Here is a 25,204-nt window from a genome sequence, read left to right on the forward strand (position 1 = left end):
GAGGGTCAAATGAAATCTACTTCTTATTTAAATGAAAGTTTAGGAAGAAGATGGAAGAAAAATACTTTTTTCCTTCAACTTTTGGATAGCTAAATTCTTATAATCATCATTTTGGAGATTATAACTTTTCTGTATCTTAATTTTTGTGTATTTTTTGTTTATTTTTTCACATATTCCTGCATTTTTAATTGATGCATTATAATTATAAAAAATGGTGGGATTTGTTTTTACATATCAGTTTTAATTATGTTCCTTTAGGAGCATTTGAAAATTAAATGAAAACTGAAGTCTGAATTCTTCTTGCACATGAAAGTATCTCTTACTTGTTCTTTCTCTAATCCTATAGCTGTTTTATCATTTATAGAGATTCAGAACTAGATATTTCACTACAGTAAGAAAGGTGAGTGTGATAAATAAATCTTGGTCTAATGTTATTAAGTTTTAAGTTTTTTTCTCCTCCTTTCCCATTTCATTCTCCTCTTTCTTCATGCAAGTATATTTGATTTTCAGTATGGATTTCCATGCTCTCTGTTCTTAAAGATTCTGTTTCAGATTTGTATGTGTTCTTTTTAAAAATTTTTTTTTAAAATGAACTATTTTTTTAAAAAGAACACATTTATCATTATATTGACAAATATTTAATAAATGATTATAATCACAAATATCTGAATAAATGTGTACACCAATACTAGTTAAGATTATTTCTATATTTAAGACAATAGATAAGCCCACTAATAATCTGAATATACATGCAATAACACATATATTCAGTTTGCAGGAAAATATTTCACTCTTAAAAAAAGATCTTTACTGAGATTTAATTCCTTGCTTTACAATATACATATTATGAATAGAAGAAAAGAATCATTTTTTTCTTTAACCTTTATTTTAACTTAACCAGCTAAGTTCTTAAAATTATCATTTTGGAGATTATAACTCCTATTACTTTTATGTGCACAATTAAGTGGTCTTCAGTATGTTCAGAGTTCTGAAATCATTACCACAATCCAATTTTAGAACACTTTCATCATTTAAAAGCAACCCTGAATCCATTAACAGCCACTCTTCACTGTCCTCTCTCTCTCCTACCCCAGCCTTAGGCACCACCAATCTATTGTCTATGTCTATAGATTAATCTATTCTGCACAATTAATATAATTGGAGTTAAACAATATGTGGTCTTTTGAGACTGGCTTCTTTGACTTACCATAATGTTTTCAAAGTTCATCCGTATTGTATCATGTATTGGTATGTCATTACTCTTTTATTGCTGAATAGTATTCTGTTTTATGGATTTTCTATATTTGGCTTACCTGTTTTTCTGTTAGTGGACATTTGTATTATTTTCATCTTTTGGCTATTATGAATAATGCTGGCATGGAATAGTTCTGCACATGTTTCTTTGTCAACCCATTTTTTATTGCACTGGGTGTGTACCTATGAGTAGAATTGCTGAGTCATATGATAACTCAGTGTTTAATATTCTGAGGAACTAACAAGTTATTTTCTGTGGTGACTGCCCCATTTTACATCCCTACCAACAATATATGAGGGCTGCAATTTTTCTGCATCCTTGCCAACACCTGTTATTTTCCATTTTTTTAACATTTCTTGGAAATATACATTTACAGAAACTTTGCATTTCTTTGATGTTGATTTTGTTGAGTTTCATCTCTTTCTTTCTTTCTTTTTTTTTTTTTTTTTTGGTACTAGGGATGGAACCCAGGGACACTCAACTGTTGAGCCACATCCCCAGCCCTATTTTGTATTTTATTTAGAGACAGGGTCTCACTGAGTGGCCCTTACTGAGGCTGGCTTTGAACTCATGATCCTCCGGTCTCAGCCTTCTGAGTGACTGGGATTACAGGCGTGTGCCACCGAGCCCAGAGAGACTCTTTTCATTGTATATCTTCCTTTGAGAAATATACATTCACATTCTTTGTTCATTTTTAAATTGAGTTATTTGTCTTTCTCTTATTACATTATGAGATTTTGTATTATGGATTTTCTTTAATCAGATATATGATTTGTAAATATTTTCTCCCAATGTGTGAGTTATCATTTTACTAACTTGATGGGAGCACTTAAAGTACAAAAAGTTTTTGATTTTAATGAAGTTCTACTTACCAATCTCTTGAGTTTTTGCTATTATAGCTAAGAAATCCAAATGACAAAGGTTTACACCTATATTGTCATCTAGAAATGTTATAGTTTTAGCATTTAGGTCTATGACTTGTTGTGAGTGATTTTGTTCTGTGTGTATGAGGTAGGTGTTTAGATTTACTTTTTGCATTTGGGTAGCTAGTTGTTCCCACACTGTTTATGGAGAGAGGCCTTAACAAAATTCTGATTTTTAGAGGAGAGGTGTGTCATTGTTTGGTTTGTGTCTTTATCAAGATTCAATACATGTTTACCAGTTGTGCTTTGTAATCACTGAGGAATGAATAAGTAATAAGATCAAGCTCTAAAACATTTAAAACATTTATAATTGTAATAGTGGTATTACAATATTCCTTTTTAAGGACTGTGACAATTTCTGTTAAATCTGTTGATTATAGTTTATTATTCTGTTTTGATAAAATAATAACATAAAATTATGTTTACCTAAGTAGATGAAATAATATTCTAAAATATACATAATTAATGTTTTAAAAACCAGAAATATGTTTTGATAAGGCAGTGTTTTGGGGAAAGATACCAAGACATAACTTTCTAGGTTAGAATAAGGGAGATTTTAAGTGTCAAATTCTGGTTTTATAATTCTACTTTGCACAAGGATAGTTTTTCCCAATAACAAGCATGATGACAAAAACATTTATGAAATTAAAGTCACAGAGCAAAGCCTAAGCACTTTCCCAGAGTGTAGAGTGCTTTCCAGGTTTGTCAGGAGCTCACAGAGAAGCAGTTTTACCCCTAACTTCTCAATCTGTAACTCTCCTTTTTTATTCAAAAGGTCTCATCTGAAAAGGACTGGTTTTACAAGAGCAATTTTTCCTTTCATCGACAACATCATCAACATGGCAACAATGAAATGCTGTATCAGGCTGGACTTCATTTCACACTGCCCCAAAGCTCAGACCCCTTACGTCAATTTAAAGACACCATCTACATTACGCAGGTAGGTTGTTTTCATTGTGAAGCTGAACAGGTTTCTGTAGTTAATATAAGTGATCATGTAGATTTGGTAGGTTTGATACTGTGGAAAATATTCAGGTTTTTCATTCTAGCAATATTTTCTTCACAATACATATGATAATACAAAAGACTTGACGTAGTTAACTTGGGTATTTGTTTCTCTTGGAAGAGTCTATGAAGTTCTAAAACAAATTGTGTATAAAAATGCTCCCTAGCTCAAGATTACTATAAAGGTTCAATAACTAAGATGGTATCATTTCTGAAAGCTAAAACAACAGTGGAACACAAGCAGGTCCAGAGATACATAATATGGCTGCCTGATTTATAGCCATGATACCATTGCAATTCAGTAGGAAAATAATTTGATCAATAAGCAGTGCTTTATCAAATGGACATCTTCATGGGAAAATAAACAAACCTTGATTCCACATGTAAAAATGAATTTGATTACTGATCAAAGATTCAATTATGGTGGCTGGAGTATAGCTCAGGGGTAGAAAAAATGCTTAGCATGCCCAAGGCCCTGGGTTTGATCTCAGCACCAAAAACAACATACAAATAAACAAACAACAAAAACAAAACTCCAAAGACTTAAATGTGAAAGGCACTACAATAAATTTTCCAAAAGAAAACATAGGGGAATATCTTCATGACTTTGAGATAAGCAAAGAGTTCTTAGGACATCAAAGCACTAAATCTAAAAGAAAATACTGATACATTGTACTTCTTATGGGCCTCTGAATACAAAAAGTGTCACTAAGAGAAAATGCAGGTTATGATTGGGGACTGCTGGTTGTAATTCATATATCATTTTTTTCATTTGGCATGACTGGGGATCCACCCTAGAGCCTTGTGCATGCTGGGTGAGTGCTTCACTGTTGAGCTATTCTCCTACCACAATTTATATATATGTCTAACAAAGATATCCATAGTGAAGAACTTATATAAAGCAAGAAAGAGATGGAAAACATTTAAAACGAACAGAAATCTTGAACAGGCACTTCACCTAAAAAGATACCCAAGTAGTCAATACATTTATGAAGATGTGTTTAATCTCATCCTTGACCAAGCAAATGCAAATTCAGGCCATACCAGAATACCTCACCATAACCAACAGGATGGCTAAATTTTTTTAAAATTGACAGTACCAACTGTTGGTGAGGAAGTAAAATAGCTGGAAATTTTAGACATGGTTAGTGGGAGTGTAAATGTGTTTAACCACTTTGCCAAAATTTAAGGCAGTTTCTACTGAAGTTAAATATTTGCTTTCCTTTTGAATGAGCATTTCTGTTCCTAGCTTTGTACCTAAGAAAAACAAGTGCATATGTTCACCAACAGACATCTAAAAAAGATTTGTGCTGTGACAGTCTGCATCTTATTGGATATATTTTTAAAATAGTTCAATAGCAGCATATTTGACATACCATAAAATTCTCTTGTTGTAAGTGTACAATTATGTGATTTTTTATATGTTTATGGAGTTTTGCAACCATCACCATGATCCAATTTCAGAATATTTGTTATCCTCCAAAGATCCCTTATGCCTGTGTATAATCACTCCTCTTTCTTGCCTCTGACCCAAAGAAAATATAAACCTGCTTTCTCTCTTTTTAGATTTGACTTTTCTGGACATTTCAGACAAATGAAATCATACAATAGGTGGTCTTTTGTATCTGGCTTCTCTCACCAAGGAAAATGTTCTTGAAGCTTATGTTTGTTAGAATATGTATATTGTGTTTCATTTCTTCTTTTTGTCAAATAGTATTCTTTTATATTGATATACATATTTTGTTCATTCATTTCAGTTGACGGACATTTAGATTGTTTCCACTTTAAAAAAGAATTTTGTAGTTGTACATGGACAACATGCCTTTATTTTATTTATTTATTTTTATGTGATACTAAGGATCAAACCCAGTGCCTCACATGTACTAGGCAAGTGCTTTGCCACTGAGCTACAGCCCCAGCCCTGTTTCCTCTTTTTGACTTTTATGTAATACTGCTATAAATATTCATATAAGAATCTTTGTATGGGCATATTTTTTCTTTCTTTGGGGGGTTAGGAAATGTATAAGTGGAATTGTATAAATGTATAAGTGGAATTGCTGAATTATATGGCAAATTTATGTTTAAGTTTGAAAGTTAAACTGCCAAACTGAATATCGGATAGTATTTTCTTCTTAATGTTTCCATATTACTTTTTTTTATTTTTTTTGGTACTGGGGATTGAAATCAGGGGCACTCAACCATTGAGCCACATCCCCAGCCCTATTTTATATTTTATTTAGAGACAGGGTCTCACTGAGTTGCTTAGTGCCTCACCATTGCTGAGGCTGGCTTTTTTTTTTTTTTTTAAGAGAGAGAATTATTTTAATATTTATTGTTTAGTTTTCGGCGGACACAACATCTTTGTTTGTATGTGGTGCTGAATATCGAACCCGGGCCGCACGCATGCCAGGTGAGCACGCTACCGCTTGAGCCACATCCCCAGCTCTGAGGCTGGCTTTGAACTTATGATGCTCCTGCCTTAGCTTCCCGAGCCACTGGGGTTACAGGTTTGCCCCACCATGCCCAGCTCCATATTACTTTTTTTTATTGTTGTTATTAAATATTTATTTTTTAGTTTTAGGTAGACACAATATCTTTATTTTACATTTATGTGGTGCTGAGAATTGAACCCAGTGCCTCATGCATGCTAGGCAAGCACACTACCACTGAGCCACAACCCCAGCCCCTCCATATTACTTTTTAAGTTTGAATATTTTGCATTATATACCTGTGACTACACACACTTAAGATTATATTAAAACTGATACTTATTTACCTGTTTTTTCTTGTGTATATTTCAAGTTCCCAAAAAGAAGGTAAGACTCAATTCCAATCATTGGTTGCTCTGAAGTAGATCAGAAGTTTTTGTTAAACATGATTGAATTTCAATCTTTTCTATTTTAGCGTCAAAAATTGTACCAATTTTTTGGTACTGGGGATTGAACCCAGGTGGCTTAAGCACTGAGCCACATCCCCAGCTTTGTTTTTATTTTGAGACAAGGTCTTATTATGTCCGTAGGGCCTCACTAAATTGCAGAGGTTGGTCTCAAATTGCAATCTTCTTGCTTCAGCCTCCTAAGTCCTTGGGATTAAAGGCATGTGTCACTGCAGCCTACTAAATTGTGCCAAGTTTTATCCAAACTTAATCTTATCCTGTATGAAAACACAAATCCTTGGGTACGAACTGCAGCAGAAAATGGTGAGCCAGAGGATAATTATTTTTAGAAGGCAATGAAATGATGAAGAGAATTTCAATGTTTTATCCCTAATAGCTGTCCCTTGAAAGGGTTGCAGTTCATCCTTTTTTTTTTTTTTTAGAGAGAGAGAGAGAGAACTTTTAATATTTATTTTTTAGTTTTCGGTGGACACAACATCTTTGTTTGTATGTGGTGCTGAGGATCGAACCCGGGCCGCACGCATGCCAGGCGAGCGCGCTACCGCTTGAGCCACATCCCCAGCCCCTGCAGTTCTTCTTTTAAGATTTTCATAGTCAACATTCTGTGAAAATATTTTGATTTATAAAATAGGTCATTCATATTTGTGTGTGTGAGAAAGGAGAGGAACCTTTACAGTTGTTTTTTGTTATCTTTCCTTCTTGTAGTTGTTCATTTTATTATTGTTACTTTATTTTCCCCCTTAAAACCACATTCAAAGACCTGATAGAAATAATCTTTTCTGAACTGATTAGCATTTAAGGTACAGAGTTAGGTGCTGTATGTACAAGTGGAATTATCTGTGGCTGTTTTTTTGTGGCTGATGGGTTTTTTCTTAGATTTTAGAACTAGTTTCCTACTGAGCTTTGGTTCAGAATTGGACTTGACCTTTATGCAGTTTGTTACTTGCACTTGGTGATTTCTATTTTGTGTTAGATGGGATCTGCAATGAAAGGAGAGTGATTTTTTTGTTTGTTTTTAGTTTTGGTATTTCTTGACCAAAATACAGACAAGAAATGTTAGGGCAGGACAGGGGCTGTGGCTCAGTGGTAAAGCACTCATCTAGCATGTGTGAGGCACTGGGTTAGATTCTCAGCACTGCATGTAATTAAATAAAATAAAGGTCCATTGACAACTTAAAAAAAAAATACGCACACACACACACACTCCTAAACTAACTTTTTTTTTTTTTTTGTATTGGGGATTGAACCTAGGAGCACTCAACAACTGAGCTACATCCCCAGTGCTATTATTGTTTTTTATTTTAATACAGAGTCTTGCTAAGTTGCTTAGGTTCTTGCTAAATTACTGAGGCTGACCTCAAACTTGCAATCCTCCTGCCTCAGCCTCTCAAGGTGGTGGGATTACAGTTGTGCACTACCATGCCCAGCCTAAACTAACTTTTGAGTGATGACTGCACCAATCTGGCCTCTTATTCATCACCTGGACCGGAAGCTGGGCTAATAACAGTCTTTACTGACCCCCTTAGCTTAATAAGCATCTTCTAGTGCTTTCATTTATTCTTTGCATATTTGTTGATCATCTAATGATTACTTGGAGACATCCCTGAGAAACTCATATACTTTTTAAAAATTATTTGTTCTAATTAGTTATGACAGTAGAATGCATTTTGACACATCATACATAATGGAGTATAACTTCTCATTTGTCCGATTGTATATAATGTAGAGTTACACAAATCGTGTAATCATATATGCATATAGGATAATAATGTCTGATTCATTTCACTATCATTCCTACTCCCATACTCCCTCCCCTCCCTTCACTCCCCTCCGTCTAGTCCAAAATACCTCTATTCTTCCTGACCCTGCTTATTGTGAATTAGCATCTGCATATCAGAGAAAACATTTGTCCTTTGGTTCTTTGGGATTGGCTTATTTCGCTTAGCATAATATTCTCCAGTTCTATCCATTTATTGGAAAATCCCATAATTTCATTGTTTTTTAAGGCTGGAAACTCATATTCTTTAGGGGCCCATTCTGTCTCCCTGCACTTCAAGTAACTTGTTCACTAGAACTCAGAACAAAGTCTGGTTGTGCTGTTGGCCCAGGTGTCAATAAGCAGCCCTGAGACATGATGGAAAGGCCAGGCTACACTGAGCTTTTATGATGGGGCAAGTGGGAAAAGAGGAGGATGAAGGAGTGATTACTAACATTGTACGTTAGAATCCTTTATAGAAATCAGGTGATTGGATAGTCAAGAAATTGGCATTCTTTGATGTCCACCAAATGCCTTGTTGTGGGCCTTGAAGTGCTTTCTATATTTTCTCATGTAATTCTAACAACATCTCCAGGCATTCATATTGCTGTTTAAATTTAATACATGAGGAAATAGAACCTCAGAAAGATTAATATTTTGTCAAGGACTCAGGGCAATGAATGGAGCAGGGTTTCTGCTTTTTAAACTATGTATACTATTCTACCATTTCACGGTTGAGATAAGGAAAGTTCTATAACTACTGAGATATTTGGTTGACCTATAGCATTAATTTTTTAGCAGTTATGTAAAGCAGATATTCAGCACATTGAACAAAATTGACCAGATGATAATTATATTGTTTGCATGCACAATACATAAAAACAATTTTCACTATTATGTATAGTTACAATGCACCAATAAAATGATATAAAAGAAATATAGTACATTAATTAAGAAATTTACTGGAACACTAAAGTAAGTCAATGAAGCCAAAAGTTAGGTCTTTGAAAAGATCAAAAAAAAAAAAAAATTGACAAAATTTTCAGCTAGACTGGCCAAGAAAAAAATGAAGGAAGATTCAAATTACTAAATTAGGAATGAAAGAGGGAATGGTGCTACTCACCCTACAGAAGTAAGAAGAAAACACTACAAACAATGGAACATGGCAACAACTCAGATAACCTGGATAAAATGGCCAAGTTGCTAGAATTTTTTTTCCTATCTAGAATTTTTTTTTAAAAAAAGAAAAATAGCAAATATTGGCACAGATGTGGAGAAATAAGAACCCTCATATATTGCTGATGGGAATGTAGAATGGGTTAGCTGCTGTGCAAAACAGTTTGTCAAATCTTCAAAATGTTTACATATCATTACAATATGACCCAATAATACTACTCTTAGTTATAGTTGAGAAAAGAAAATTGAAATGTTCACACAAGAACGTGCATACAATTGTTTATAGCAGTATTTTTCATAGTAGCCTAAAGGGGAAAAAACTCAAAATTAAACATTGATAAATGGTTAGAGAAAAGGTGGCATATCCATATGATGAAATATTCAAAAATAAAAAGGAATGAAGTGCATACATATACACACACATACATATACTGCAACATGAATGAATCTTGAAAACACTAAGTGAAGTCACAAAAATGACATATTGAACCATTCCATTTATATGAAATGGGCAGGATAGGCAAATTCTTAGAGACAGGAAGTAGATTTATGGTTTCCAGAATCAGGAGACCGGGGAGAATGGAGAGTGGCTGCTAACTTGCATGTTGTTTCTTTTTGGTGTGATGAAAATATTTTGAAGTTAGATAATGGAAGGATTTTCACAATCTTATGACTATACTAAACTAAAACCCAATGAATTATAAACTGTAAAAGTGTGAATTGTATGTGCTTTGTGAATTATATTTTAGTTTTAAAATAGCTTTATTGGAAAATTCTCATTATCAGCATAATTTAAGTAAATAAAATATCTAAAAATTGACGAAACTTAATTACATGGCTACTTCTGTTTCCAGGTTTGGGAGTGGTGTTTCTAGAAAAGGTAGCCCAGCTACAATTCCATCACTCTGGAGGAAGGGGATATGGGGTTAAGAAGACAACTAGCAATCTCATCACAGTGGAGATGCTGGAATTGGGACCTCTGTCTTGGTGTCCTGGTCTTTTTACTGTACCATCTGTCTCTGTAAGGAGACTGATTTCATAAGTGTAATCAAGCAAGTTGCTGAAAGTAGGCATATTTTAAAAACTAAAATAAGATTTGTCTGCTGACAGTGGGACTGAGTAACCTAGGAAATGACTAAGCATTTATCTTCTTATATGTAAAGATTGCCATCTTTAGGAAAGAATGCATGGGTATATAAATATAGGTACATTTTTTTAAAGGGAAGGGGCATTTCTGAGATTTTCCAGAGAACTCTGATTATATAACATTCCTTTAAGATGTATAGGGGAAATAGCCTCTGATTTTTTATGGAAAAATATGCACATATTAGTCAGCATTTTGTCACCGTAACAATACCTGAAATAGCCAACTTATAAGGGGAAAAAGTGTATTTTAGTTTACAGTTTTAGCTTCAATCCATAAGGAGTTAGCCCCATTGCTTTGGGCCTGTGGCAGCACATCATGGCAGGAGTGCGCGGCAGAGCACAACTACCCACCTCATGGCCCGGAAATGAAAGAGAGAAGAAGAGTCTGGTGTCCAAAATCCCCTTTGGATGTAGACCCATGCAGTGACCCAAAGACTCTCAACGTTTCCATCACCTCCCAATAGTGCCAAACTGGGGACCAAGCCTTTAACACAGGGAGACACTGAAACCATAGCATTCTACCCCTAAGCCCCAAAGGTTCATGTCCCTTTCTCAATGCAAAATGCACCTCCAAGAGTCTCAAAGTCTTAACTATTCTAGCATTGCTCAAAAGTCTCAGTCCAAAAATCTCCTGAGAATCAAGACAAACTTAGCTGCAAACTCTTGTTTAAAAAAAAAAAAAAGTTATATACTTCCAAGGTACAGTGGCACAGAATAAACATTTGTATTCCCAAAGGGAGAAGCAGGAAAACAGCAAGGAGAGATCAGCAAAGCAAGACCCATTTCCGTAGGGTACTAAATCCTAAAGCTCCATGTCCAACATCTGGGGCACTCTATGGTGGGATGTGGACTCCTGAGGGCTTGGGCAGCTTTACCCCTATAGCCTTGCTAGTAGCAGTTCACATGGGAAGGCTTTGCATACTTTCTGCAGCTTCTCTTTGCAGTGGTTCAATATTTCTGGCAACTCTAACTTTCTAGGGTTGCAAGTTTGGCTTTACTCTTACAGCTCCATCACCCTGTTGGGGGCTGCATGCAGGAACTCTGACCTGGCAACACACTGCCTGGCCTCCTGGGCTTTCCTATGAAGTCTCAGTGGAAGCCCCCATGACCTTCTGAGTGAGCATAACATGGAAAATCAGCATAGCATGGAAGATGCTAAGGCTTTCTGCTGACACGAGGCATACTTAGATCTGCTTGCACCATGGCTGAGCAGTCTCTGAGTGCCTTGCCAGCCCAGGCAGACTTGTATGAGCAGGGCACCCTAGGATCCTCTTTTCAAAAGACTCACACTTGGAAAGCCTTTGAACTGGATTTCTCTTCTACATCTGTGAGCTGGCGATGGGTGGGCCCTTGCCAATTCCTGAGATGCCCTTAAGGCATCTTTCCCCATGCAAAGAACTTGGCTTACTAGCTGTATTTTCCTTGGCCGAAACGTTACATGTGCTTCTTTTCTGGCCAACCTTCAAATTTTTTTCAAAAATTTTCTCTTCTGTTACTTGTTTCTCTTTGTTTTTCAGTGGAAGTCTTGCCAGAAGCAGCCAGCAATACCCAGGCCACAGCCTGAATGCTTTGCTGCTTTGAAATTTTCTCTGCCAGACACATTAGTCTGTTACCTACAAGATCAGCCTCCCACAAAGTTTCAGGTCATGGGCAAAATACTTTCAAATTCTTTGCCCTGGTGTAACAAGTGTGGCCTTTAGTCCAATTCCCAATAGAATTCTTACTTTCCCCAGAAACATCATTAGTATAGTCTTTACTGTCCATATTCCTATCAGCATTCTGGGCTCCTGAACCCCTAAAAGAACACTGTTAAGTTTGCTTATAGCATTTTAGGATTTTTCTTGCCTATTCCTCTAAACTTTTCCAAATTCATCCTGCAAACCAATTCCAAAGGCTTTCTACAACAATGGCTGCCTCGCTTCTCAGTACCAATTTTCTGTTAGTAAACTTTCCATCACAATAATGAATAATCTGAGATAATCAGCTTTTAAAAGAAAAGCTTATTTTGGCTCACGGTTTTAGAGGTTTCAGTCCATGATTTTTGGCCTTGTTGCTTTGGGCAATACTTGAGAATAACCACCTTCAAAATATAAAAGTTTATTTTGTCTCAAAGTTTTGGAGGTTTCAGTCTATGATCATTTGGTCTTATTGCTCGGGGCATGTTGCAGCACATCATGGCAGAAGCATATGGCAGAGCAAAACTTCTTTATATAAGCCAGGAAGTGAAGAAGAGAAAGAGGCTAGGGTTCTACAATCCCCTTTGCTAGGCCCTACACAGGCAATGAATGGCACCATCAAGACACACCATTCTGAGTGCCTACCCATAATTCCTGAATAAGACCCAAAATCCTAGGTCATTCCTGTTAGATCAAAGAGGCCAGTGACCTCAAGCTCTCCAACTAGGCCCCACCTCTCAAAGTTTCCGCCATCTCCCAATAGTGATAAGCTTGGGTTCAAACATTTAACACAGGGACCTTTACCCACACCATAGCAGTGTGTGCCATTCATTATCCCTCACTGTTACTAACTCGTTTGGATAGTCTGAGATCCATGTTTTTGGCATGGTACCGTCTGTAAGAGCAGTATGCCACACTATGCGAGAGCCTGAGGTTCTCAAGAGCCTTGGTTATCCTCCTTCACGCTGGATTCAGGCATAATAGGCTATTAGGGGACACTAGCAGTGAAACTTCCCTTTCATTGCTAGCAAGGGATAGGAGTCTTGCATGCACTTAAGTTTTTTTTAAAGTTTGAAAATTCTAAGGGATTAATTATATTTACCGATGAAGCCAGGAAAGGTAAATTACAGTTGAGAAGATTAATGTTAGGATGGATGAACAGAAATAAATATTTATATCTTGCAATTAGTTATGAAAATCAATATGACTCAAATGTTTATAGTAGCTGGCAGATAATTTAAATGGATGAACGTATGATTACTGAGGATTGTGGCAAAATGGGGTGCACTGGCCCTGACTTAAGACTATTAATAAACACCACCAACAACAACAACAAGAAACAAAACATACCATGTGGGCCAATTAATACCTATTGGGAGCTAAGTTTACCCTGGCCACTGCCAATTAATGGCAGCATCTTGTCTGAAATATAGCAATATAGAACAAGAATGTTAGATTTTGCCTTATTATCATTCAAAGAGACAATACAAGAAGGGGAAAATTAATATAAACAGTAAATGTTCTTAGCCCTTATATTTAAAGGAAAAAACAGGAAACTAGTTTTCCTAATTCCTAATATTGGAAGGATGATTAATCAAACTATGATATAACTACATAGCCATTCAAAACACAAAGTGCCAGAGCTTGGTAATGTACATGTGTCAAAATTAAGTGAGCAGTATAATTAAATGTATGTGAACTATAATATATAACAAAGATTGGAAATGAATTTAGACCCAGATAAATAATTTGTTTCTCATCATATTTTTTCCTGTCCAAAAAAGAAAAAAAACATTAAATTTACCATGAAGAAATAGAAAATATAAGCTACCATTACCAAGTCTATCAGGAAAATATCTCCTTGTCTTTTGGTTTAGGTCCGACTAAGCATGAGCTAGATTCCTGATAAGTTATTGCTTTGTCCTGGAAGTTTTGACTTTTGCCTGAACTGGATGGCTTAATGACTTACACCTGTGCACGTTGATATTTTGTTGCCATATCAGAATTCTGCTTCACTTTTTTCCTTTTCACCTTACTTTGTAAATCTGAATCTAAAGAAAGTAACTCCTGTCCCAACCTCCTTGAATGATCCCCCTTTTTGGTACTGTAATTTGTAAATCAAGGCTGAACCAAGTTCCTGAAGGGTATTATCCAAGTATTGCAGGTTCTCTTTCCTTTTTGGTACATCAGGAATGGCCCAGCCCTTGGGGATGCCTTGGGTCCTGACCATTCTGGAATTGAGAGTGGGGTGTCATGATGGTGCCATTCATTTTCTTGGTCAGCAGCTTCTACAGTGTGTGATGACCAAAATCCTTTTTCCCTTTTTGGTTACTCACCAGTATAATAAGGACTTCTGCTGCCTCTTCTCTAATGGTCCGTCCACACACAATCCATAAAGTAATGGCTGCTTTTTCAGGAACTTTGGGATAACAAATAGACTGTGTCATTCAGGGGCTTGGGTATGTATGGTGCATTGGGCAGAGGTGCTGGCTGATTTTGTGCCTGTGGACTATCTTTATTTTGGTTGATGGTGACATTATTTGGAGGCTCAGAGTGATATGAGTTCAGATTGTACTGAATCATGAAAACAAAAATAAACATTACTTTCCATGCTGATGTGGGGTAATGTTGCAGGTCAGCCATGGGCCATGTGTGGGAGCTATGAGCATTTGAGTATGTGAGAGGACTGGCCTGGTTGTATGCTCTTTGGGCTATGCAACACATGTATACACTTTCCTCTCACTCTGCCTGTGTTCTCACATAGCACCTGAAATGGGTGTGACTTGCCAAGATATTAGTCAATCTGCTGACTGCAAGACATCATGAAGCTAGATTCAACCCCCTGAAACCTGACCCTTTGCCTCATTTGGAAAGGATATTCCATCGAACCTCCCTTTGTGTGTCCCCCTCCTCCCCCATATAAGACTAAAGAATTCAGGTGGCTCTCTCTCTTTCCAACAAACCCCTAAGGTCGAGAGCCGACCCGGATTTCGAAAAGGTATTTCTGTATGCTTGCATTCTTTCTTCGTTGTTTTAAGTTATTGATGAAGACAGATTTTGTGAACCCAGCATAGGTTGCCAGCTCAGTTAGATGGTGATAGGGTAAAATATGTGGTGGGCATGGACTGATGCTCAGTGCAGCCCCCTGATTATATTTAGTGATATTTCATTTCAAACTGCCTCATCTTCATTGAATTTTCTAGAAGTTGCTCTATAATACTGCTTTGGTACAATAACTCAACAAACATGGATACTTGCTCAAGGGATTTGATTTCCCTATGACTAGCTAGCTAGGCTTTGAAGTAAATAAATTTCTCTCTCTCTGTTTTTTTTTTTTTTTTTTTGTTTTGTTTTGTTTTGTTTCTTTAGTTCAGACAAGATTGGTATTTTTACAAGGAACTTGGCTAGAGATCCTGAGTGTAATTGTGGAGTAACTTGATTGGCAGAGAAAAATTCTTGGACCTATTTTCTGTTTCATCCCCTCTGACTTATTTTTAGACTTGCATATTCAGACTATATCCTGTGGGCATTCTGAGGTGGCACCAGTGTTGCTTGCTTTGTGAGATTCTTATTTTCCTTACAGCATGCTTTGTAGCCATCAGTGCTGTGGTTCCAGTGTCTGGTCTCTCAATGAACAGGGCATTTCCTTATCTGCTCATAGCTAACCTCATCCCTTTCCTGGAAGCCTTGAATAAATCGCTTTCTAAATGTTCTCCCTAAATCCACTCTAGCCCATTTACAGTCCTTTCTCCACTCGGCGGTGTGAGTCATCTTTTGGAAATGAAAATCAGTTAGATGACCTTTTAACCTAAAGGCTTTTAATGACATCACATTGCTTTTAGGGTGTCCCAATACTTTTCTCCTACTTTCCATGGCCTTCCACAATTCTCACCAGCCTCTTCCGTTTTCCCCTTAGTCCTCCTTCAGTTCTTGGCTGACAGCCTGTGCACTCTTATCTCTCACCATGCATTGCCTTCTCTGGCTGAAGGTTCTGTCCCTTTCCATTCTTTTAGGCTATTCCTCACCCCTCAACTAGGCCTTTTTTTTTTTTAACCCTACTGTGTGAGCACATAACACTATGCACCTCTCCTCCTCAGCACTCAGGACTGTTTAATGTTTAAGTTTTTTGTGTTATTCTTTGATTAAGGCCTGTCTTCTACACAGGCCAGTAAGTTCCATGAGGCTGGGCTATGGCCTTTTCTTTCTTTTCTTTTTTAGCTTGAAAAGGGCTTACCATTAGCAGCAATATAATACATATTGTAGGTACTTACTTTTAAACACTTATCAAGGGCTGGGGTTGTGGCTCAGTGGCAGAGTGCTTGCCCAGCATGTGTGAGGCACTGGGTTTGATTCTCAGTACTGCATATAAATAAATAAAATAAAGGTCCTATAAATAAATAAAATAAAGGTCCTTTGACAACTAAAAGATATTTTTAAAAAAGCACTTATCAAATAACCATGACTACTTCTTTTTTTAAAATTTTTTATTGTTGGTTGTTCAAAACATTACATAGTTCTTGATATATCATATTTCACACTTTGATTCAAGTGGGTTATGAACTCCCATTTTTACCCCGTATACAAATTGCAGAATCACATCAGTTACACATCCATTGATTTACATATTGCCATACTAGTGTCTGTTGTATTCTGCTGTCTTTCCTATCCTCTACTATCCCCCATCCCCTCCCCTCCCCTCCCATATTCTCTCTCTACCCACTCTACTGTCATTCATTTCTCCCCCTTGTATTATTTTCCCCTTTCCCCTCACTTCCTCTTGTATGAAATTTTGTATAACCCTGAGGGTCTCCTTCCATTTCCATGCAATTTCCCTTCTCTCTCCCTTTCCCTCCCACCTCTCATCCCAGTTTAATGTTAATCTTCTTCTCATGCTCTTCGTCCCTACTCTGTTCTTAGTTACTCTCCTTATATCAAAGAAGACATTTTGCATTTGTTTTTTAGGGATTGGCTAGCTTCACTTAGCAAAATCTGCTCTAATGCCATCCATTTCCCTGCAAATTCTATGATTTTGTCATTTTTTAATGCAGAGTAATATTCCATTGTGTATAAATGCCACATTTTTTTTATCCATTCGTCTATTGAAGGGCATCTAGGTTGGTTCCATAGTCTTGCTATTGTGAACTGTGCTGGTATGAACATCGATGTAGCAGTGTCCCTGTAGCATGCTCTTTTTAGGTCTTTAGGGAATAGACCGAGAAGGGGAATAGCTGGGTCAAATGGTGGTTCCATTCCCAGCTTTCCAAGAAATCTCCATACTGCTTTCCAAATTGGCTGCACCAATTTGCAGTCCCACCAGCAATGTACAAGTGTACCCTTTTCCCCACATCCTCGCCAGCACTTGTTGTTGTTTGACTTCATAATGGCTGCCAATCTTACTGGAGTGAGATGGTATCTTAGGGTGGTTTTGATTTGCATTTCTCTGACTGCTAGAGATGGTGAGCATTTTTTCATGTACTTGTTGATTGATTGTATGTCCTCCTCTGAGAAGTGTCTGTTCAGGTCCTTGGCCCATTTGTTGATTGGGTTGTTTGTTATCTTATTGTCTAATTTTTTGAGTTCTTTGTATACTCTAGATATTAGGGCTCTATCTGAAGTGTGAGGAGTAAAGATTTGTTCCCAGGATGTAAGCTCCCTATTTACCTCTCTTATTGTTTCTTTTGCTGAGAGAAAACTTTTTAGTTTGAGTAAGTCCCATTTGTTGATTCTAGTTATTAACTTTTGTGCTATGGGTGTCCTATTGAGGAATTTGGAGCCCGACCCCACAGTATGTAGATCGTAGCCAACTTTTTCTTCTATCAGACGCCGTGTCTCTGATTTGACATCAAGCTCCTTGATCCATTTTGAATTAACTTTTGTGCATGGCAAGAGAAAGGGATTCAGTTTCATTTTGTTGCATATGGATTTCCAGTTTTCCCAGCACCATTTGTTGAAGAGGCTATCCTTCCTCCATTGCATGCTTTTAGCCCCTTTATCAAATATAAGATAGTTGTAGTTTTGTGGATTGGTTTCTGTGTCCTCTATTCTGTACCATTGGTCCACCCGCCTGTTTTGGTACCAGTATCATGCTGTTTTTGTTACTATTGCTATGTAGTATAGTTTGAAGTCTGGTATCGCTATACCGCCTGATTCACACTTCCTGCTTAGCATTGTTTTTGCTATTCTGGGTCTTTTATTTTTCCATATGAATTTCATGATTGCTTTCTCTATTTCTACAAGAAATGCCATTGGGATTTTGATTGGCATTGCATTAAACCTATAGAGAACTTTTGGTAATATCGCCATTTTGATGATGTTAGTTCTGCCTATCCATGAACAGGGTATATTTTTCCATCTTTTAAGATCTTCTTCTATTTCTCTCTTTAGGGTTCTGTAGTTTTCATTGTATAAGTCTTTCACCTCTTTTGTTAGGTTGATTCCCAAGTATTTTATTTTTTTTGAGGATATTGTGAATGGAGTGGTTGTCCTCATTTCCATTTCAGAGGATTTGTCGCTGATATACATGAATGCCTTTGATTTATGTGTGTTGATTTTAAATCCTGCCACTTTGCTGAATTCATTTATTAGCTCTAATAGTTTCTTTGTAGACCCTTTTGGGTCTGCTAGGTATAGAATCATGTCACCTGCAAATAGTGATAATTTAAGTTCTTCTTTTTCTATTTTTGTGCCTTTAATTTCTTTCGTCTAATTGCTCTGACCAGTGTTTCGAGAACTATGTTGAACTGAAGTGGTGAGAGAGGGCATCCCTGTCTTGTTCCAGATTTTAAAGGGAATGCCTTCAGTTTTTCTCCATTCAGAATGATGCTAGCCTGAGGCTTAGCATAGATTGCTTTTACAATATTGAGGTATGTTCCTGTTATCCCTAGTTTTTCTAGAGTTTTGAACATAAAGGGATGCTGTACTTTGTCGAATGCTTTTTCTGCATCTATCGAGATGATCATATGGTTCTTATTTTTAAGTCTATTGATGTGGTGAATAACATTTATTGATTTCCGTATATTGAACCAGCCTTGCATCCCAGGGATGAATCCTACTTGATCATGGTGCACAATTTTTTTGATATGTTTTTGTATCCGATTCGCCAGAATTTTACTGAGGATTTTTGCATCTAGGTTCATTAGAGATATTGGTCTGTAGTTTTCTTTCTTTGAAGTGTCTTTGTCTGGTTTAGGTATCAGGGTGATGTTGGCCTCGTAGAATGAATTTGGAAGTTCTCCCTCTTTTTCTATTTCCTGAAGTAGCTTGAAAAGTATTGGTATTAGTTCCTCCTTAAAGGTTTTGTAAAACTCTGCTGTATACCCATCCGGTCCTGGGCTTTTCTTAGTTGGTAGTCTTTTGATGGTTTCTTCTATTTTCTCATTTGATATTGGTCTGTTTAGGTTGTCTATATCCTCCTGACTCAATCTGGGCAGATCATATGACTTAAGAAATTTATCGATGCCTTCACTATCTTCTAATTTATTAGAGTATAAGGATTCAAAATAATTTCTAATTATCTTCTGTATTTCTGAAGTGTCTGTTGTGATATTGCCTTTTTCATCCCGTATGCTAGTAATTTGAGTTCTCTCTCTTCTTCTCTTCGCTAGCATGGCTAAGGGTCTGTCGATTTTGTTTATTTTTTCAAAGAACCAACTTTTAGTTTTGTCAATTTTTTCAATTGTTTCTTTTGTTTCGATTTCATTAATTTCAGCTCTGATTTTAATTATTTCTTGCCTTCTACTTCTTTTGCTGTTGTTTTGCTCTTCTTTTTCTAGGATTTTGAGATGAAGTATGAGATCATTTATTTGTTGGTTTTTTCTTTTTTTAAGGAATGAACTCCAAGCAATGAATTTTCCTCTTAGAACTGCTTTCAATGTGTCCCATAGATTCCGATATGTTGTGTCTGTGTTTTCATTAATCTCTAAGAATTTTTTAATTTCCTCCTTGATGTCTTCTATAACCCATTGATCATTCAGTAACCTATTGTTCATTCTTCAAGTGATGCATGATTTTTCCTTCCTTCTTTTATCATTGATTTTCAGTTTCATTCCATTATGATCAGATAAGATGCATGGTATTATCTCTACTCCTTTATATTGTCTAAGAGTTGCCCTGTGACATAATATATGATCTATTTTTGAGAAGGATCCATGTGCTGCTGAGAAAAAAGTGTAACTGCTGGATGTTGGGTAGTATATTCTATATATGTCAATTAAGTCTAGGTTATTAATTGTGTTATTGAGTTCTATAGTTTCCTTATTCAACTTTTGTTTGGAAGATCTGTCCAGTGTGAGAGAGGTGTGTTGAAGTCTCCCATGATTATTGTATGGTGGTCTATTAGACTCTTGAACTTGAGAAGAGTTTGTTTGATGAACATAGCTGCACCATTGTTTGGGGCATATATATTTATGATTGTATGGTTCCCTTGAGCAGTATGTAGTGTCCCTCTTTATCCCTTTTGATTAACTTGGGCTTGAAATCTATTTTATTTGATATGAGTATGGACACTCCTGCTTGTTTCCGAAGTCCATATGAGTGATATGATTTTTCCCAACCTTTCACCTTCAGCCTATGTATGTCTTTTCCTATCAAATGCGTCTCCTGTAGGCAGCATATTGTTGGGTCTTGTTTTGTGATCCATTCTACTAGCCTGTGTCTCTTAATTGGTGAGTTTAATCCATTAACATTTAGGGTTATTATTGAGATATGGGTTGTTCTTCCAGCCATATTTGTTTATTTATGTTACTAAACATGGTTTGTTTTCCTCTTTGATTATTTTCCCCCCTTTAGTGTCTTACCTCCCACTGTTGGTTTTCATTGTTATTTTCCATTTCCTCTTCCTGTAATGTTTTGCCGAGGATGTTTTGAAGAGATGGTTTTCTAGCTGCAAATTCTTTTAACTTTTGTTTATCGTGGAAGGTTTTAATTTCATCTTCCATCCTGAAGCTTAATTTCGCTGGATACACAATTCTTGGTTGGAACCCATTTTCTTTCAGTGTTTGAAATATGTTATTCCAGGATCTTCTAGCTTTCAGAGTCTGTGTTGAAAGATCAGCTGTTATCCTGATTGGCTTACCCCTAAATGTAATCTGCTTCCTTTCTCTTGTAGCTTTTAAAATTCTCTCCTTATTCTGTATGTTGGGCATCTTCATTATAATGTGTCTAGGTGTGGATCTCTTATGATTTTGCACATTCGGCGTCCTGTAGGCTTCTAGGATTTGGGATTCTGTCTCATTCTTCAAGTCTGGGAAATTTTCTCATATTATTTCATTGAATAGATTGCTCATTCCTTTGGTTTGAACCTCTATCCCTTCCTGTATCCCAATGACTCTTAAGTTTGGTCTCTTTATGTTATCCCATATTTCTTGGATGTTCTGCTCATGGTTTCTTAACAGTCTTGCTGAGCTGTCTATGTTCTTTTTCAAGTTGAAATACTTTGTCTTCATTGTCTGATGTTCTATCTTCTAAGTGTTCTACTCTGCTGGTAGTATTCTCATTTGAGTTTTTAAGTTGGTTTATTGCTTCCTGCATTTCTAGGATTTCTGTTTGTTTGTTTTTTATAACCTCTGTCTCCCTTTATAGTTGATCTTTTGCTTCTTGGATTTGTTTATGTAATTCATTGTTGAAGTGATCTTTCATTGTCTGATTTTGCTGTCTGATGTCTTCCTTGAGACTCCAGATCATCTGAAGCATGTATATCCTGAATTCTTTATCTGACATTCCATCTGCTGCAGATATTACCTCTTCTAATGTTGAGTTGACCTGCATTGCTTGTGGTCCTTTCTTTCCTTGTCTCTTCATACTGTTCGCGTTTCTTTCTGCTTGGTGAAACTGTTGTGCTATTGAATTTTCCCCCTATATATTTATATTGCTCTTGTATAGTTGCAAAGTCTCCCTTGCAGGCGCAGGCAGCGGCTCTGCCCCTCCACCAATTGGGGCAATGTGCCTACCACGCCGGCAGGTCGCTGGGCCTGTTCTGCCGGTCAGTAGCAGGTCCGCCTACCTTGCAGCCGCGGGCGGCGGCTCTGCCCCTCTGCGGGCCGCTGGGCTTGTTCTGTCGGTGGTCGCAGTTCTGCCTACTTTGCAGGCGCGGGCAGTGGCACTGCCCCTCTGCAGGCCGCTGGGCCTGTTCTGCCGGTGGGTCGCAGGTCACCTACCTTGCAGGCGCGCGGGGGGGGGGGGGCGGCTCTACCCTTCCGCAGGCCGCTGGGCCTGTTCTGTCTGTTGGTTGCAGGTCTGGCCTGTTCTCTTGGTGGTCGCAGGTCCGCCTACCATGCAGGCGCGTGGGGCAGCTCTGCCCCTCCGCGGGATTCTGGGCCTGTTCTGTCGGTGGGTCACAGGTTCGCCTACCTTGCAGGTGCGGGGGGCGGCTCTGCCCCTCTGCGGGCCGCTGGGCCTGTTCTGTCGGTGGTCACAGTTCCGTCTACCTTGCAGGCGCGGGGGGCGGGGGCGGCTCTGCCCCTCAGCAAGCCGCTGGGCCTGTTCTGCCTGGGGGTCGGAGGTCCGCCTACTTTGCAGGCGTGGTTGGCAGCTCTGCCCCTCCGCGGGCCAGTGGACCTGTTCTGTCGGTGGTCACAGTTCCGCCTACCTTGCAGGCGCGGGGGGGGGGCGGCTCTGCCCCTCAGCAGGCCGCTGGGCCTGTTCTGCCGGTGGTCACAGTTCCGCCTACCTTGCAGGCGCGGGGGGAGGGGGCGGCTCTGCCCCTCAGCAGGCCGCTGGGCCTGTTCTGCCGGTGGTCTCAGTTCTGCCTACCTTGCAGGCGCGGGGGGAGGGGGCGGCTCTGCCCCTCAGCAGGCCGCTGCACCTGTTTTGCCGGTGGGTCGCAGGCCCGCCTACCATGCAGGCATGGTTGGCAGCTCTGCCCCTCCGCGGGCCACTGGGCCTGTTCTGTCGGTGGTCACAGTTCCGCCTACCTTGCAGGCACGGGGCCATGACTACTTCTTGCTTCAATCTTCTGGAGTTTTATGGCTCCGAATTATGTAAGTAAGTTACCTTATCCACAATTCCTTACTAGCTAGCTTATTTCTATCCAAAGGTTCTACCTTGATCTGAGATTTTTTTTGGGTTCTGTAGGAAGGCATCTGAGCTTAGTCTTCTGATGATTGAATATGCATCCTTTTTCTCATCCTGGGTACAAATCCAGGCCCTACAAGATCATCCTGTTCTCTGACTGAAAAATTCACGGTTCTGACCATCTCTCCAAGTTCTCTCTGGTGACCCATTCATGAGTCTCAATCTTGAGTATAACTCCAAGCATGTGATATACAGTGTTAGTGATAGCAATAAAGGAGACTGGCATTTTTCAATTTGTAGTAAGTAAGGATCCTCCATAAAAGTCTTCAGTGCCTCTTAAAGAAGAGCTAAGACCACTTGTCTCATTGCTGAAATTTGCCATTTGTTCTGCTATCATGAAGCAGCTGCATTTGTAAGAATCTTACATCATCAAAATCTTGATATAAAAACAATTGTTTGAACGAGAAAAAGGGGTTAAAGTTTGGATAATATCCAACCCATAATTCATATGTTTTTTTCCAATAAAAGTTTTTTTTAATAGCTAAGAATGTATTAATACCTGCTTTGACTACATATAGCATTTGCTGTGCAATAATGGTGTTTGATTTCTTCATTTCCTACACTATCATTAGCCAAAAAGCTTCCCACCATTCTATTTCCTCTGTCATGTATTGTTATAATAAATCAAACACAAGCCTCCCAGATAAACCCACTGTTATAGGACCAGTTTCTCTTGGGCTAAGAGACTAGTTCCAGGACCAGTATAATAACGGTATTCCTAATCCAATTTGTTTAAAAAGCAAAACATAATACCCCCAAACCTGTAATTTTCTCAGATCTAGATAGTCTATATCGAACAATAACACTTGTGTGACTCCTCTCCCCCTGAATCAGGTGATGCAGGCCCAGTGTGTCAAAACAGAAACTGAATTCTATCGCCGCAGTCGCAGTGAGATAGTAAATGGAGAAGGACACACCATGGGGGCACTATATTGGCAGTTGAATGACATCTGGCAGGCTCCTTCCTGGTCTTCTCTAGGTAAGTGTTTCAGTGTTCTTTGTGTGTGAGAGCGAAAGCAATACCTGCGGGGAGAGGGAATTAGAAAGCTCAGAGCCTGAGGGATCAGATTAACCCAAGCAGAAGTGAGGCCAAGGGAGGCCGTTCTCCACCAGGCTGTGGACTACAGCCACCCCACTCATCTAATGATCTGTCTCTCCAAGAGCCCTAGAGGTAGTTCATGAGTCGTGTTTTGTGAAAAGTCACAATAGCAGGCTGGTAAGGGATGGGAAGTCACAATAGCAAGCTAATAAGGAATATGCAAAGACCTCAGTCCTGTGTCTTACAATTATATTGCGTAGAATTTTGAGTTTATTTAAGAGGACATTCCAGGGCCAAAGAGGCATGAACTTAAGCATCCCTCCTGAACTTAAGTGTATGTAGGAGAATCCAACCACATGGAAAATTGGCCTCCTTGAGCATTAATGTGCCCATTTTTCTGACTGCGCTTTAAATTCATAAAATCATCTTCATTTTACCCTGTTTATTTTTTGGGGAGAGAAGGTAGTAAAATACTAACTGAACCAGTTCAGTTAGCCAAAGGTGAGAAGACTGGCATGGAACTTGAAGTTTGGATGATCCCATCTATTTTGGTACATTAAAAAATTAAGGAGAAATAATATATCTTTGGCCTTTACTAGAGGTGATTTGAAGCAAAGTTTAGTTTGTAATATAAACAGTTGTTTGGGTCAAAATCGAGGCAAGGCCATAGAATAAAAAGGCCATTTGGCTGGGGGAGGCTCTTAAACTGGTTATGGATGCAAATCCAAAAGGGTTCATTCCAAACATGCTTTTATTAGTGCCAAATGGATAACTCCTACAGGGAATTGGATTTTTGATCATGTTTCTCTTACTGAACTCTTTTTATCAGCACTAACCACATAAAAGAGCATTGAGTGAGAATTGCATAGACTGTGAGGGAATGGCTGAGATGCTAGAAAGGTGGACAAAAAGATATTGTTCCGAGACACTTGGATGCTGACCCTGCTTGCTATCTGTGGAAAGGGCTGTGAGCTTCTAAAGCTGAGTTGGTTCAAGAAACAGGAGAGTGCAGCCTTTGGAAATCTTACTTTAAATGGCTGCATGTGGATTATTTGTATGAGTCTTCAGGAAGGGTAGGTAGCTCCAAGTACAAGGGCATAAGGGCAGAGTAAGAGTTTGGCTGTTTTCTAAATTCCAGCAGGACCCTTCCTGCATGGAGAAGGTCATGGGCTCCTTATACTTATTAGAGAAAACAGGGACAGTTTAAGTATCTGAAATGATTGGGACCAGAAATATTTCTGATTTTGTGTGTATGTTTTGTT

At 38.2% G+C, this 25,204-nt stretch overlaps 1 protein-coding gene across 1 annotated transcript in view; it reads left to right on the forward strand.

Annotated features, from left to right (window-relative positions):
* The window catches only part of Manba (mannosidase beta), a 111,194-nt gene that overhangs the window by 78,719 nt on the left and 7,271 nt on the right, over window positions 1-25,204 (forward strand). Inside the window, exons 13-14 of the mRNA XM_027935438.2 lie at window positions 2,954-3,118; window positions 23,738-23,882. Coding sequence (XP_027791239.2) covers window positions 2,954-3,118; window positions 23,738-23,882 — 310 coding nt within the window. The remainder of the gene's footprint in view (window positions 1-2,953; window positions 3,119-23,737; window positions 23,883-25,204) is intronic.

The sequence above is a fragment of the Marmota flaviventris genome, chromosome 7 (assembly GCF_047511675.1).
Source record: "Marmota flaviventris isolate mMarFla1 chromosome 7, mMarFla1.hap1, whole genome shotgun sequence".
NCBI lineage: Eukaryota > Metazoa > Chordata > Mammalia > Rodentia > Sciuridae > Marmota > Marmota flaviventris.